The sequence below is a fragment of the Alternaria alternata genome (assembly GCF_001642055.1).
Source record: "Alternaria alternata strain SRC1lrK2f unplaced genomic scaffold CC77scaffold_9, whole genome shotgun sequence".
Taxonomy (NCBI): domain Eukaryota; kingdom Fungi; phylum Ascomycota; class Dothideomycetes; order Pleosporales; family Pleosporaceae; genus Alternaria; species Alternaria alternata.
Window position 1 is genome coordinate 308453 of NW_017306198.1, and position 14929 is coordinate 323381.

The 14929-nt window shown below is 50.8% G+C and overlaps 9 protein-coding genes across 9 annotated transcripts; 5 read left to right on the forward strand and 4 right to left on the reverse strand.

The window, feature by feature from the left end:
* Window positions 1-171: 171 nt before the first annotated feature.
* On the reverse strand, window positions 172-2051 carry CC77DRAFT_1019858 (cytochrome P450 monooxygenase). The gene is made up of 2 exons (XM_018524930.1): window positions 1734-2051; window positions 172-1685 (listed from the first exon to the last, which is right to left on the reverse strand). Exons 1-2 carry the CDS (start codon window positions 1837-1839, stop codon window positions 199-201), a joined length of 1593 nt encoding a protein of 530 aa, XP_018386475.1. The 5' UTR covers window positions 1840-2051; the 3' UTR covers window positions 172-198.
* Window positions 2052-2432: 381 nt separating this feature from the next.
* Window positions 2433-4651, forward strand: CC77DRAFT_1030686 (cytochrome P450 reductase 2; the record flags this gene model as incomplete). The annotated part of the gene is made up of 2 exons (XM_018526603.1): window positions 2433-2639; window positions 2711-4651. 2 exons carry the CDS (start codon window positions 2433-2435, stop codon window positions 4649-4651), a joined length of 2148 nt encoding a protein of 715 aa, XP_018386476.1.
* A 195-nt stretch (window positions 4652-4846) lies between these two features.
* CC77DRAFT_934207 (putative sterol desaturase) lies at window positions 4847-5920 on the forward strand (the record flags this gene model as incomplete). The annotated part of the gene is made up of 3 exons (XM_018534370.1): window positions 4847-5390; window positions 5470-5536; window positions 5590-5920. 3 exons carry the CDS (start codon window positions 4847-4849, stop codon window positions 5918-5920), a joined length of 942 nt encoding a protein of 313 aa, XP_018386477.1.
* Window positions 5921-7371: 1451 nt separating this feature from the next.
* On the forward strand, window positions 7372-9067 carry CC77DRAFT_934980 (myo-inositol transporter; the record flags this gene model as incomplete). The annotated part of the gene is made up of 2 exons (XM_018534410.1): window positions 7372-7570; window positions 7629-9067. 2 exons carry the CDS (start codon window positions 7372-7374, stop codon window positions 9065-9067), a joined length of 1638 nt encoding a protein of 545 aa, XP_018386478.1.
* A 530-nt stretch (window positions 9068-9597) lies between these two features.
* On the forward strand, window positions 9598-10061 carry CC77DRAFT_1060760 (hypothetical protein; the record flags this gene model as incomplete). Its single annotated transcript, XM_018528358.1, has 2 exons — window positions 9598-9829; window positions 9883-10061. The coding sequence occupies 2 exons, from the start codon at window positions 9598-9600 to the stop codon at window positions 10059-10061; spliced, it is 411 nt and encodes a 136-aa protein (XP_018386479.1).
* Window positions 10062-10246: 185 nt separating this feature from the next.
* On the reverse strand, window positions 10247-10928 carry CC77DRAFT_1089079 (PEBP-like protein; the record flags this gene model as incomplete). The annotated part of the gene is made up of 3 exons (XM_018529478.1): window positions 10247-10605; window positions 10656-10727; window positions 10778-10928. The coding sequence occupies 3 exons, from the start codon at window positions 10926-10928 to the stop codon at window positions 10247-10249; spliced, it is 582 nt and encodes a 193-aa protein (XP_018386480.1).
* Window positions 10929-12121: 1193 nt separating this feature from the next.
* CC77DRAFT_961651 (eukaryotic translation initiation factor 3 subunit M) lies at window positions 12122-13762 on the forward strand. The gene is made up of 2 exons (XM_018535624.1): window positions 12122-12433; window positions 12507-13762. The coding sequence occupies exons 1-2, from the start codon at window positions 12217-12219 to the stop codon at window positions 13598-13600; spliced, it is 1311 nt and encodes a 436-aa protein (XP_018386481.1). The 5' UTR covers window positions 12122-12216; the 3' UTR covers window positions 13601-13762.
* On the reverse strand, window positions 13624-14856 carry CC77DRAFT_987803 (UMP-CMP kinase-like protein). The gene is made up of 3 exons (XM_018536260.1): window positions 14758-14856; window positions 14154-14693; window positions 13624-14104 (listed from the first exon to the last, which is right to left on the reverse strand). The coding sequence occupies exons 2-3, from the start codon at window positions 14488-14490 to the stop codon at window positions 13758-13760; spliced, it is 684 nt and encodes a 227-aa protein (XP_018386482.1). The 5' UTR covers window positions 14491-14693; window positions 14758-14856; the 3' UTR covers window positions 13624-13757.
* On the reverse strand, window positions 14496-14886 carry CC77DRAFT_934949 (hypothetical protein; the record flags this gene model as incomplete). Its single annotated transcript, XM_018534408.1, has 2 exons — window positions 14496-14693; window positions 14758-14886. 2 exons carry the CDS (start codon window positions 14884-14886, stop codon window positions 14496-14498), a joined length of 327 nt encoding a protein of 108 aa, XP_018386483.1.
* Between the last annotated feature and the right edge of the window lie 43 nt (window positions 14887-14929).

Consider the following 14929-nt stretch of genomic DNA (forward strand, 5'->3'; position numbering starts at 1 on the left):
GCTTCCACAGTCCATCTCCTTGATAGATGATCGACTCGCAGCATATCGAACACACGCAGGATGCATTCCTCGATACAACACGGAAAATGAGTCTCTTCCAAATGATGCGACCGACCTTTCACGTCTATCAATTTGAGCTATATTCGCAGATCTATGAAGCACCCAAACACCTCTGCTATGCAACAAAAAGCCTTCTCCCTACTCCTGCTGTGCCGATTTTCGCTCTCGCCGCCAGATCTTCACTGGCATCTCACCCAGAATCCAGTTCATCGTCTCCAACCGTTGCAGCTCCCAGTTTGGACTGCTCAGCGCAAAGTCATAGCGTCGCAACACGCTCGCGAGCACCACAGTTTGCTCAAGATATGAGATGTTGCGTCCAATGCAGCCTCTTGCGCCTGCCGAGAAAGCCAGAAAGTAGGGTTGCAACGCCTTGCCCTCTTCACCCAGCCAGCGCTCAGGAATGAACTTATCGGGTTGTGGAAACATGGACTCCTGTCGATGCGCAACGTATGCAGACATAGCGACAGAGACACCACCTGGGATGTAGTCACCGAGGATGTTCGCGCCTTCTGTTGGCGTTTGTCGCGGTAGCCCATGAGGGGTCGGCGGGAAGAGGCGGAGTGACTCGTCGAGGCACGCGCGAAGATAAGGTAGATGCTTCACCCTGTCATAGGCGATGACTCCGTCGCCTTCCTCTTCGTCATCTTCCAACGCCGAATCGATCTCTTGTACTAGTTTCTTCTTGATTTCAGGGTGCTTAATCAGTTGATACATGACGTTGGCCATCGCAATCGCTGTTGTCGCCGATCCGGCGTTCATCATGATGCTCACTTCCGCAATAATCTCGCCCCACTCCAGGTTGTTTGGGTGGCCGTTCTTGTCTTCCATTAGCGTCTGGAAAAAGTCGTCGAGCTTCTCTCCTGCCCTGTATCGCTCAAGGCGCTTGTGAGCAAGTTGAACCGGTACGCCCTCCCATTCATTTGCATATTCGCTCATGCGCTTGTAGAAGGGAATGATGTTGGAGAGTTTGTTAATGAGCGGATACCAATCATATGGCCAGATCAACAACGACTGTTTCCGGGCTGTGTTGTATAGCGCTGGCCTAAAGTCACACTCGTACGTCGAGCCATCTGTTCTACGTCCAGTAACTCTATCGTGACCTCGGTCGAGGAATCCAAGCTTGTCGGAGAGTCCAATATCGGCAATGGCGTCCAATGTGAAGAAATTGGTCCATTTGCGATAGTCAAGGTTTACGTCTTCAGACTGCGGAAGTTGTCCAGGTGCCAGTGGGGCGGTGCAGCACTCGTCGAAGTGCTTCAGTAGCTTCTGCGTCTTGTCGGCTACTTTGTGTTCCCAGCCCTCCAGGTTCTTGATAGCATACGCGGAGCTCATCAATTTCCTCTTTCGGGCATGATCGTGCTTGTCTATCACATCGGCAAGATGGTAATGAGAGCCCGCAGTAATCACGTACGATCCGTCCTTGGTGCAGGGCGTGTTATGGCCATAGATATCCTTTACAGCTCGAAGGTCGCCGTATGACAGGAAGTTGGGGCCAACACGGATGACTGGATGCTTTCGATGTAACTTTTCTAAGTATGTGGACCGTGCCCCGCCGTGTGCAAGCACCATGAACGGTATCGAAGAGATACCCGAGAGCGGGTGCATGTTCGGATAGCGTCGAAGACCTGAGTCGTTAGTTGAAGCTCCTTTGTCATCTATGATGGTCAACATACCGTTAACATCGCGAAAATATTCGATGACCGGATATACAACAAAGTAGAGAAAAGCGCATGCGCCTAGCGCAGCTGCATATGGGATTGAGAGCGCTGCAGTCGACATGATAGAACGTGGTCAACACGACAGGAAGTTTGAATGTGATCCCGTTAGCCACTCTTGAGAGTGCGCTCTGAGGTTTACTTAAGTGTTGGTTGCGACACCTCAATGCCCGTTGATGCAGCTACACAGATTGGATGACGATAGTCTCCCAGGAGCTCAGAAGGGTAGACTTCGGAGAATGATGACCTATTCCGGCATGTATTGCTACGAGCAGCATATGCGCGCTTGCAGACTTAAACTGGGGAACCACTCTTGGTCGCCGACGATTGCTGAACTGTGGGGTAACGCGGGGGTGCCGTAGTTTACTCGCCTCATGATCAACCCGACTTTGGTCTACTACGATTATACCCGAATGCCTTGAGTTACTCCACAAGAGTTCGAAGTGCTTCCACACTGAGTTTTCGGACTACACTAACAAGACAGTTCTAGCAGTAATGTCCGTCGCCAACACCTGGCCAGTGCGAATGCTGGCGTATTCGTCTCTAATGGCCCGCATGCTGCAAGCTGACTGAGGAAAGCCCATACTCTTCAACGCGGATATATTGTTCACTCAACCCGTCGAAACTTCTGTAGCCATTTTGTATCCTTCCGCTGTCATGGATTCGTTCAGTCTACCGGTCGATATTCCAGATCTGAGATCACAGCTTAATCCCCTTCTACAGGCGCTGAGTACGACACCCGTGTTCAGTAGTCTGAAGCCTTCGACTACAGCGGATGGCTTAGCTGCACTTCTTTTTCTTCTCACATCACTCGGCTATCTCGCTCGTGGTCGCATTTGGGATAAGCCGGATCCAAATTACCATGTAAGAAAACCGCTTCTTCATCAGTCTGTATCCTTAGTCTAGCAGCGTCACTGACCACAATGTCGCTCCAGATATACTTCGAGAGGCCACAAGTCGCGGAGGGCTCTTCGGACGGAAAGACCACCACGACCCGCGATGTTTGCCAACGCCTCGATGAGGGCGGTTACCATTGTGTCATATTCTGGGGCTCACAGTCTGGCACATCAGAGCGACTTGCTGAAAACCTAGGTCGAGAGTGCGGCGCACGCTTCGGTATAAACGCCCTGGTCGCAGACCTCTCCGATTACGATGCCGAAAGCATTGCCAACATCCAGAAGAAGTACTTCGCTATCTTCATCGTGAGCACATATGGCGAAGGCGATCCCAGCGATAACACAGCTGGTCTTTGGGATTGGATCAAGCGCGTTGGCGAGAACAAGATTCGACTTGAGAGTTTGCGATATCTGGCTTTCGGTCTTGGCAACAGCAACTACAAGTACTATAACAGGGTCCTTGATGTTGTGGCGGATGCCCTCGACGCTGCTGGTGCTACTGCGCTTATCCCACGCCAGAGGGCGGACGACGCCAACGGAGGAACAGAAGAAGACTACCAGGCATGGAAAGACAATGTTTTTGCTCTGCTTACACGGATGGGCTTCCAGGAGAAGGCTATTACCTACGAGCCAAACATCGAAGTTGATCTCGTCGCCTCGAGCCATGATTCCGAAGAGTATTCCGTCACGTCCGTACACCACCAACGATCTGTCACCAACTCAGCCATCGTCCCTTTGACCATCAAGCACGCTCGTGAGTTGTTCAAATCGAGTGATCGCAACTGCGTACATCTGGAGGTAGATCTGGGGAATACGGACATCGTGTACAAAACCGGGGACCACGTCGGTGTTTGGCCAATCAATCCTGAAGAAGAAGTCAATCGATTGCTAGACGTCCTAGGCTTGCAAGACCGCAGACAGGACCGCCTCACTGTCATACCCAAGACCCATGCCAATAAGCCAAAGGTACCGTCTCCATCAACGCTCGAGACAGCTTTTCGGAATCATCTGGAAATTTGCGCTCCCGTGGCTCGTAAGGCAGTGCTCGAAATCGCTCAGTTTGCGCCCTCACCTGGAGCGAAGTCGAGGCTTCTCGATATCGCTCAGGATCGTGAGCGTTACGAACGGTTTACGGCTTCTACACACATCACTTTCGCTAGGTTGCTCAAGTTCGTCAGTCCCGAGGATGCGTGGAGGTCGATACCGCTCGCCTTTGTCCTAGAGAACTTGCTACCACTGCAGCCACGGTACTACTCCATCTCTTCAAGCTCTGTCATATCACCACGGCGAATTGCCATTACTGCACTCGTCGTGAACAAGACTATCACGACTGAAGATCAGTCTACAGCAACCATCCATGGACTGACATCCAATTACCTGTTATCAGCCTCTAACCTTCAGTCCGCTACGAATGCACCCGTTCCTGTCTATCATCGTACAATCGAAAGTGTAGACCTTCAAGGTCAAACAATCCTCGCGCACGTTAGGAAATCGAAGTTCAAACTCCCCATCACATCATCGACTCAATTGATCTTGATCAGTGCAGGTACTGGATTCGCACCATTCCGCGCTTTCCTCCAAGAACGCGCGAAATTGCATGCGATTGGTAAACCCATCGGCAAGATGTTGTTGTTCTTCGGTTGCCGCAATCAGAATGACTATATCTACCAAGACGAGTTGGTAAAGATGCAGGAGCAACTAGGCGACAAGCTAGAAATCGTCACTGCGTTTTCACGAATGCAGGGGCAACCCAGAACGTATGTGCAGGACAGGGTTGCGGAGCGAGCTGGCAAAGTGCTGGAGATGTTAGAGTCAGGGGCGAACATGTACATCTGCGGTAAGGCGAGCATGGCGCGAGAGGTAGACATGAAGCTGGAGGAAGCTGTCATGGAGAAGAAAGGCTTGGCTGAGGTAGATGTCAAGGCGTGGGCCGACGGGTTGAAGAAGCGAGGGAAATGGAAGGCGGATGTCTGGGGGTAATTTGCTTCTAGAATCTAAATTATGACCAATCTTACGAGGCGAAGTACCCCACTTTTAACAAATTTACCCCTGCCAAGCCAAGGAACACGGATACCGAGTCTATCCGCGCCTCAACGGTAACTTGTGCGACAATTATTCCCGCTGCCTTCACTGTTCAACCTAATTTTCACGCCCGCCGTTGCATAGCAGTTTACAATGGATGTCGCTTTGGAGTTTCTCAATCCTCTTGTTTTGGACAAGGCCTACGCATGGGCATTGCCTGCTTCCGACCTCAGCTTAGGGAACTCCTCATACTCTGAGTTTTCGGCCGCTAAAGACGCGCCCACGTCCCAATGGCCACGCGACAACATCTATCGCCAGATCGTATCGATACTCGTCATCACTCAGCTCGGCGCGACTCTTCTCTACCTTTTTTTCAGTTCTCTGTCATATTATTTTGTATTTGATCGACGACTCGAGTACCACCCTCGCTTTTTGAAGAACCAAGTCCGTCAAGAGATAGTGTCCTCACTCTCCGCCGTCCCATTCATCAATCTTTTGACCCTGCCTATCTTCCTGGCCGAGGTCCGTGGCAAAAGCTTGCTCTACGCCGACACCAGCGACTATGGCTGGCCTTGGTTGTTGATTTCAGCCACACTTTACATGGCTTTCAATGATTTTGCCATCTACTGGATCCACCGCCTGGAACATCACCCCAGTGTGTACAAATACATCCACAAGCCACACCACAAATGGATTGGTAAGTTTTGTTTGCTCGCAATGCTCTTACCGTCATGTCACTTTCTCGCAAATATAGACGATGATGCTAACAATAACAGTTCCTACGCCATGGGCTGCGCTAGCCTTCCACCCGCTTGACGGGTTTGTGCAATCATTGCCATACCAGTAAGTAGCCCGTCACCTATATTCTCAGAAAACCCGTTTCTAAGACCTCAAAGCCTTTTTGTCTTCATCTGTCCAATGCAGAGGTACCTATACTTGGTCCTCTTCGTTGGTGTCCAGATTTGGACCATCTTCATTCACGACGGCGACATGATCACGGGCCACTGGACGGAAAAGTTTATTAACAGTCCCGCCCACCACACATTGCACCACATGTACTTCACAGTCAACTACGGGCAGTACTTTACCTTTGCCGACACCTACTTTGGCTCTCATAGGGCGCCGCAACCAGAGTTGGACCCTATTCATGATGCCCTTAAGGTTATGCGGGCGAAGGGACTTGTGGATGAGCAGGGCAACCCTATCAAACACCCCAAAAGCGAATAGTACCTTGACTTCCTGGAGAAGTTGTTGTGTCTGGCAGGTCTTCTCAATGAGATAATGCAAGGCATGACAAGCTATGGATTGCGGTTGCAGCTAAGTAGCGTTTCATGCTCTCAATTTTTCGGATCAACAATTGGTCTCGACACGAATGGTTTTCCTCATTATGACTAGACTTATACAACAATACGTAATGTTAATATAATGTACAAGATACGCTCGCCCTACTGTAACTGCAATCCCCACCGTGAAGACACCAAGTCAATGGTAGTACGAAGGTCCAATTTTTGGTATTGAATAAACCCGAAAACCTCCGCCGGTCCCATCCTGTGTCTCGCATCGAACGGCGGCGACGACAAGTAGGACAAATTACGAATTTGCCCCACCGTCTGGCGTCTACTTCCCCTCCAAGAGTCTTGATTGACTCTTGAGTGGAGTTATCAATAACATCTTGCATGCTCAGATCTTGGCCTCTTCTTTGATAACAGGACAACAGAAAAACTTTGGTCATCAGATCGGCATTGTACGAAAATTGAGTAATCCTTTTCTCGCGTACACCTACTGGAGGCTACAAGCCCAGTCTCGTGCCAGACCTTCGACATGATTGTCTGCACATGTGCACCCGGAGAATGCGGCTCCCAAACGCCCACAGTCCATAACTTAACTTGTCAGAAGACCTCCAACCTCAGAGTATGCCGTTGTTGCTATTCCCTTGGTCTACGCATACGTCATACCGTGGGATCTGTGTATCCACTAGGGCATCAGATATATCAAAAGCCGCATGGTTTTCGGTGACCTTCTGTCGGCATTGATGTCTTTCTAGAAAGTCGCGGTAGACGTGTCGGATCATACCTGTTCACCCAGCTGCAGCGCTCGATATAGCAACCCCGCAGGACACGGGCACTGGAGCCCAAGCTTGCAGTACCCAACGTAGAAGTCTATGCCGCAGACTTCCTATTTTCAACACCTCAGCCGCACGCGCGAACAGTGTTCTCGGCCCGCCATGCCCATCTCAACCAATGTGCAGCAACCGATTGAAATGTCAGTCAGTTGCTCCACGCCCGTTTGCCCAGGTCTCTGGGCCCACCCCCGCGTTTTGCTATGTACCCCAGCGGGTGCGAAGCGAAAAATGACGCATGCCGGATGAGATTGCGGAGACACACGACCAGAAGTCTGGGGAAAGGCCATGCGATGATGGCAGAACAAGTCCCAACGTGGCAATCCATGTTAGCTTGCCAAACTTCTTCGCGTCGAGCCTGGTTGCGTGTCGCGCCGGCCCTTTCCGAAGTGTCGACTTGAAACTACACAATTAACATAAGTAGGACGTGAGATCTCCCTGAATATGGTCCTCAATCATCGCAAGCTTTCGAGCCTCGACGATCATCGCTGCATTGCTGGCTTCAGGTCAACACTTCACATCCTTTTTTGCCTCCTCATCGCCGCCAATATCAGTCAACATGGCTCAAACTTCATCGGACACGAAGAAAGTCGACATTTTCAACGAGAGGTCTTCTAGCATCGACAAGATTGAAGATATTACGACTGCACGCGAACATGCGGAACAAATCGCAAATCTCTCTGGTATTGAGGCCACAGCCGCTTCAAAGGCTGCTTGGCTGATCTCCATGACCGTTTCTCTCGGTGGTCTCCTTTTCGGTATGTATCCCTATCGCTGAGTAAGGTCACTTGTTTGAATCATGCTGACTATTTCGAGGCTACGATACTGGCTACATCTCTTCGGTCCTCGTCACTATCGGCACATCTCTCGGCCACGAACTCACTTCCTCCGAGCAAGAACTTGTCACCTCGCTTACTTCTGGGGGAGCACTCGTAGGAGCCGTTATTGCTGGCATGATTGCCGACAAATACGGTCGCAAGCTACCCATTTTCTTGGCCTGCGGTGTCTTCGTCATTGGTACAGTACTCCAGACGGCCGCATACCATCTCCCACAATTTGCTATAGGCCGCTTCGTTGTAGGCCTTGGCGTCGGTTCGGCGGCTATGGTAGTCCCTCTCTACATATCCGAATTAGCACCAGCCAAGTATCGCGGCCGCATGATCGCTTTCAATAACATGAGTGTTACGTTCGGTCAACTACTAGCCTCAGCCATCGGTGCCGGCTTCGCGCAAGTTGGAGGCGCCAACTCGCAGGCATGGAGGGCAACAGTTGGCATTGGTGCGGCACCCGCAATCCTCCTCGCCGGCCTTTTGACTCTCTGCCCTGAGTCTCCCCGTCAATTAGTCGCACATGGCAAAGCAGACGAAGCCAGTGTCATCCTTACACGTCTCTATCCGACTTCGACTGAAGAGCAGCGCCGTGCGAAGATTATGAGCATAGAGATGAGCATCAACGAGGCTACACAAACAATGGTAGACGACTCAGTGTTCAAGACGCTAGCCCGCATCTTCACGACCGGATCCACATTTCGCGCTGTATTTGTAGCATGCACAATCATGGCCATCTCTCAATTGTCTGGCTTCAACACGCTCATGTACTACTCCGCAACTCTCTTCAAGATCGTAGGGTTTAACAACGCCACCGCTGTCGCCATCACCGTTTCCGCTACGAACTTTATCTTCTCGCTCGTCAACCTTGTCATCGTCGACAAGTTCGGTCGCCGTCGCATACTCTTGGTGACAGTCTTGGGAATGAGTATCTGTCTCGTCATTGCTGCCGTCAGCTTCTCTTACATCCCAATCGACTTACACACTTTGGCTGTTCAGAGCGATGAGATCGGCTGGCCAGGTTATGTGCTCATTGCTACAATCATCATCTTTGTTGGCTTTTACTCTAGTGGAGTCGCAACTGTCGCATGGATCGGCACCGAGTTGATCCCCATGGAGGTTAGGGCGGTTGGTACGATGCTCAACACAGTCACATGTTGGAGTACCAACATTATTATCGCCTCAACCTTCCTTTCTATGATGAAGGGTATTACTCCATCAGGGGCCTTTGGCTTCTATGCAGGCATCTGCTTTGCCGGTTGGCTCTTTGTCATCTTCTGCTTCCCAGAAGTCAAGGGAATGCCGCTCGAGGCTATCCGTGAGGTGTTTGAACATGGCTTTGGTGTCAGATATGCGAGAAAGTGGCAGAAAGAGAACAAGGAGTTTGCTAAGATCAATGCGGGTAACTCACAAGCTTTCGGGCATTGATTGGGTGTACTCAGGTATGGGTGCGATGGGGCTGACCACAAGATTCCCTTCATGTAGCTACTTTAGTTATGCTTGGCTTACAGTGAGCGATAACATGACAAATACAATACGATGTTCCAAATTCTTAACTCTTGAGCACATCTTTTGGTATGGCACAGCATCTTATCAGTGATCGCGCGGGTGCTAAATTTTGCCATATACCTCCTAGGATATGTTGAGATATGAACGAGATCCGAAACGCAATCGACACCTTCAAATGTTTAGCACATGTCTGAAAACCCACAGACGGGCTATCTACAGGCACGGATCTGAAATTCGTGTTATGAGTGTCCTGAAGTGGTGAGATAATACCTCAGTATTAGTGTTATTCCCGCTATCCAAGTACCACGGTAGAAGATCGGTTCCCCATTCCGTGCCCATAACAAACCCGCCTCTTTGCCCCGGACAACATATCAAACAATACGCCCAATAATTCTTTCCTCCGTAATCATTCAGACGTCTTCACACACGTTCCAGCATATGTCGCTATAATGCGCAAAACCAACCTCATCGCCATCCTCGCAGCAGCCATTAGTGGCGTAACAGCCATCGACAAGATCGCACACAAAGCCGAAAAATGTATCAGCTATGCCGTTACAGATAGTTCATGGGCGGAGAACGACCTGAGAAGACGACGAGTCGTCTACGACACTACCGGACTCATCCCACACTACGATCAGACGCTATATAGCATTGGGTGGATGTGGTCGAACGAGAAGAAAGGTGCGTATTGCACAGAGATTTGAAGCTCAAGTGTTGGATGTTGACAATGATAGCATGTAATGCCCAAGCCGTAGACACGATTGTGTACTACAATGGTATAATCATACCAGGTGGCACATATGTGATCGAAAGCAGTGAAGAGTTGAGTGAAGATGGCGACCGCGCGTATCAGTGTCTTCTGGAAGTGTTCAAAATTACTCTGGGAAACAACTTGAACTGCACGGCGGTATAAGTTGAGGATAGGTTCAAGATTGCAGATGGTTCGTCATTGGGTTTGGAGAGCTAGAGTCCTGAGTTGAACAAAAATACTAGTTGATGCGCAGATGCATCACGAATGTATCCGCCAGGTTTACGCAATAAGAAACTATCAATGTACGAGATGCTAGATAATGCAACCTCGAGTCAACGAGCGCCTTCTTATGCATCCCACCTCTTTGTGTTATCCCCACTCTTCACTTGCAGATAGTTTCCAGCAATCGGCGCTTTGAGCCCGGCATCCGCTATGAACTTTGGCCAATCGATCCCGAATCTGCTGCTGACGGCTTGTTTGTGCGCAGCCGGTACTGCGAAGTTTGCTGGCTGCTCATGCAGCAAGAATACGTAACGATGAGTGGGAGGCGCGCCAGCAGGAGGCGCAGGACCAAAGTATGACGAAGGCGTTGTAGCTGTCGTAGTGAGGACAGACGTGCCGTTCTGCTTGTTGCCAGATGCTGTATAATCCTGCAGAAGGGCATGCAAGACAGTTGTTGTACGGCCGTTCTGAGAACCATCTATGTCTTCATGGTGTTATTATGATTACCTTTGCAAAAGTAATTTTGCAACATACCGATCATTGCAAGTAAGTATTTCCCGCTAAGTGTCGTGTTGCTGAGACCGATGACAGGAGCTCTTTGCGTGACTGATTAGCATTAGCATAGTTATTTCTTCCCTCACATCTTGCACTCATACTAGACTTTCTGACGATGATACCAGGACTGATATACTGTGTCCCGTAGTATACGTCCAGTGTTTTATTTGTCGCAGGAGTGAAGCCTAAGGGAGTAGTTTGCGCGAAGGCCGATGTAGCGAGAAGCAACGATACAACAGCTGTGAACTTCATCTTGATAAAACCTTGGTAAAACAATTGACTTTCAAAGCGTCAAGGAATTGCTCACGATTGCGAGCAGTCAGCATACTACATTATAAAGGCCCCACAGCAACAAGGGGGTCCATCGCCTCCACTACAGTTATGCTATCGGTGTACAGGTCTGCCACAACATGTTTAATACAAACCAAGAGATATTAAGACAAACATGTGCTTATAGATGAGGCTCGAGCCTAAGCGACTTCGATATATTGTAGGCTGAAAGGGTCACCCCCTGTCACCCCCGCAAAACACGTTTGTATATGTTCGGCACTTGACAGGAGTCTTTTCCTATCGATTGCAGGAAATTCGTTAGCTCGTCAACCCAACATGAAACTGCTCCTTGCTCTTGCTACATGTCCGCCCAGAAGTGCTACGGCATGGTCATTTGGTAGACGAGCTCAGCTAGATGTACTAGCAGCTCGGGGTACCCAATTTTATCAACTAAAGTCCTCATTGTATGGGTCCTTAGAAACACGATTTCCGATCTGAGACACTGACTATTTGCCGTAGGGATGGCCCCACGGTCGACAATCAATGGGTGTCCCTTCCAGCCAGCCCCTCCAATATCGGCATCTACGTACTCACTAGCAGCCAACACACCGCTAGTAAGTTCTCTCTCCTTCGGTATAAAGTAACAGATACGTAGGAACTTCACGTGGCAGAGGACATTGATCGACAGGTAGTACTGCATGGACGCAATCAGTCTAGCGAACTCCTGTACATGAGCCACGTTTTGCGTCCAAGTCCAATTGGAGTTCTTGAGTGAGAGTTGGCCGAACGGAGGATCTTCATCTTGTACAACAACATCTTGGACGTCGGAGACGGGAATGCACTGACGGAAAGATCCTTCGTCACGGTGCACCCTGAAGTCGAAGGTGGTGCGTATGAGCTTGCATTACAAGACGGCGAGTGCCTGGATGCCCTACTAGAAGCCGTAAGTAGGTTTGAAGCTGATATGTTAGTGCAAGGGATAGCAACAGTTCGTTGCGAATGGTGACAAGTCTAGATCTGACATTTGTGACGCTTCCAAGGGTTCGATCTTGGGAGTGTAATATCCACCGGTGTGGTGTTTCTTCAACGTAGCAAATGGTTCCGGTTGTGTTGGGTCAAGTCTGTGCGTTATCGATAGCGACTTCCCAAAAATCCAACTCCAATCTTGGCATCCCACCAACGCCGCTCCCATTGTCGACAATCCACCAACCCCGCCCTCTGCGCCCGCCGCCTACACTCTCCCCTAATACCAGACTCTACGACACTCACCATGCCGGGCGCCAAGACCACGCTGCTCATCGAGGGCACCTTCGAGGAGCTTACCGACGAGTTCGCACAATACATTGACAGCCTCAAAAAATCCCAGGGCGATGAGAGCGCCAACCTCCAGGGCGAGAGCGCAGACCTGCTCAAGGAGAACAAGAAGGACGATGTTCTCAAGAAGCTCGTCGTCGGTAGCCAAGCGCTGAACCAGGCGCCAGAGAAGGGTACGGCTTCAGTCATGACACGAGAGGGCGTGTGTTGATGGGAGAAGACACTGGGCTAACAATGAGCGCGCAGAATTCATTGCGGCATACAACCTGCTTATCCACCTCGTAAACCAGTCGCCGAATGTGTCCGTGTTCATCCCCAAGATGTGCCAGAACCTTAGCACACCTATCTCTTCGTCGCCTCAGAACGGTGGTGGTCTGGCTCTCTCCATCCTCAGCACCATCTTCAACACCACCCAGCCGGACAGCGAAACGCGCTACCACGTGCTCCTCGCCATTCTCCGTGTCATTCGCGCTACATCAAATTTCGAGACGCTACGACCACAACTGAAGCAGCTCGACAGCTGGATAGCTGCATGGCAGACTGGGGAGGAGAATGCGCGCAAGCTTTACCTTGCTGTTAGCGACGTCGCATCGGACGCTGGCGAGGACGAGCAGGCATACACATATTTGCTACGCGCGCTTAGGACGTTCCCTTCAGAACAAGCATCGTCCCCAGAGGCTCGTGAGCTTTCTCTCCGCGCCCTCAAGTCGGCCCTTACCCACCCCACCCACTTCGACTTCCAAGATCTTACCGATCTCGACTCGATCCAGGCCCTCCGCAACTCCGACCCTGTCTACTTCCAGCTCCTCGAGATCTTCAACTCGGATCTGCTAGAGGACTTCAACGACTTCAAGGATGAACACGATGGCTGGGTTGAGGAGTCCGGTCTCGACGGCGCTGCCTTGAACCGCAAGATGCGCCTTCTCACTCTCGCATCCATGGCTGCATCCGCCGGTCAGACCAGGTCGCTTCCCTACGAGAAGATCGCAAACAAACTACAAGTACCATCTGAAGACGTCGAGATGTGGGTTATCGACGTAATCCGCGCGGGTCTTGTCGAGGGCAAGCTCAGCCAGCTCAACCAGACCTTCCTGATCCACCGCTCAACATACCGCGTCTTTGGCGAAAACCAGTGGAGAGAGGTGGACTCCAGGTTAAACCTATGGCGAAACAGTCTACAAGGTGTTCTGGACGTCATTAAGCAAGAGAAGCAGAGGTTCTTGCAGGAGAAGGAGGACGAGGCAAACAAGGCAGACCAGAAGGCTGATATGTCCTCGAGGTTCGGCGGACGGGGTGGACAGAGGAAGCAGCACAGGGCCATCGATGAAGATATGGACTAAGTGGCTGCAGCGACTTGATTCGCGTTTGTTTCTTTCAAAAGGGGTAAGCTTGGGACAGATGCATTATGAGGCTTTTCAGGTTCATGAACAGCAGCCCTCGAGCTGCATGATAGACAATGCAATTCAGATATATTGATTCTTGCGCCCCTCCCACTGTCTATGAAGCCTGTGTCTGTACAAATGTAAGATTGATGGGCTTCACGCCACGCTCCTTGAGCTTCTCCTGCACATCCCGGTAGACCTGGTCTGGCTCCTGTTCCGCGTTTATCTTGACAACCCTGTCCTGCGATTCAAACTCTTTGACCACAGGCATGCTTGTCTCCACGAATGTCCTGAAGCGCTTTCGGATACTCTCCGGGTTATCGTCCGCGCGACCGGATGTCTCGCCACGGTGGAGAAGTCTCTTCTCCATGACGGCCTCGGAGCAGTCAAAAAAGATGGTGAACTTGGATGGGCAGACAGAGCGCTCGAATGCGTGAGCTTGGTCGAGTTTTCGTGGGAAACCTGTTAATGTTAGACGATAGAGGAAGACTAGTTGTATTGGGCATCGTACCATCAATCAAGAACAATTTTCCGTGGTTCTCTCCGCTCTCAATGCTACTCTTCATAGCATTCTCCAGCAGCTGAACGGTGACCTCCATTGGCACAATGGTGCCCTCCTTAATGTATGTCTTGATCATCTCGCCGAACTCGCTGCCCGCACGGTCCTGCTCCTCACGAAGCAGGTCGCCAGCAGAGAGATGCTTGAAGCCATAGTCGCTGACGAGCTTTGTACATTGAGTGCCCTTTCCTGCACCAGGACCACCGAGGACGAAGAGTACAGTGACTTCGTCGCTGGACCAGAGAGGAGAAGAGCGGCTGCCGGCGGCAGTTCCTTCGATAGCAGGCATATTGGCTAGTGAGGATGCGAAGGCTTCACTTGTCCTTTGCCACTGGGTGAATGGCCCTGAATCGGTCCTTTGGGTTGGTATCCCTCGCCTTTGCGCTGCTCAACGATCTGGTTGAACAGGTATGTGCCTAGTCCCAAGATAGCGAGGATAGGCCAGACCTTGAGGGGAGATTTGGAAGGCGGAGTCCGGATGTGTGTCGGAGGCTGCAGGGATGAAGATATGGGGTCAGTGTATGCCTCGCATGCATTTCGTAGGGTCACAACTTACTTCGTTGGGGCCTGTTGGTTCGCCTGGTTGACGGAGACGAGATGCGTTTACCCTAGAGGAGGTAAAGGCGCGAGTTGCGAAGAATTGAGGCTGACGAAGGAGGATACGCTGGCGCGAGAGTAGCGACATAATGATAATAAGGCGGTATGGGGAGGGGCGATTGTCGCAGAGA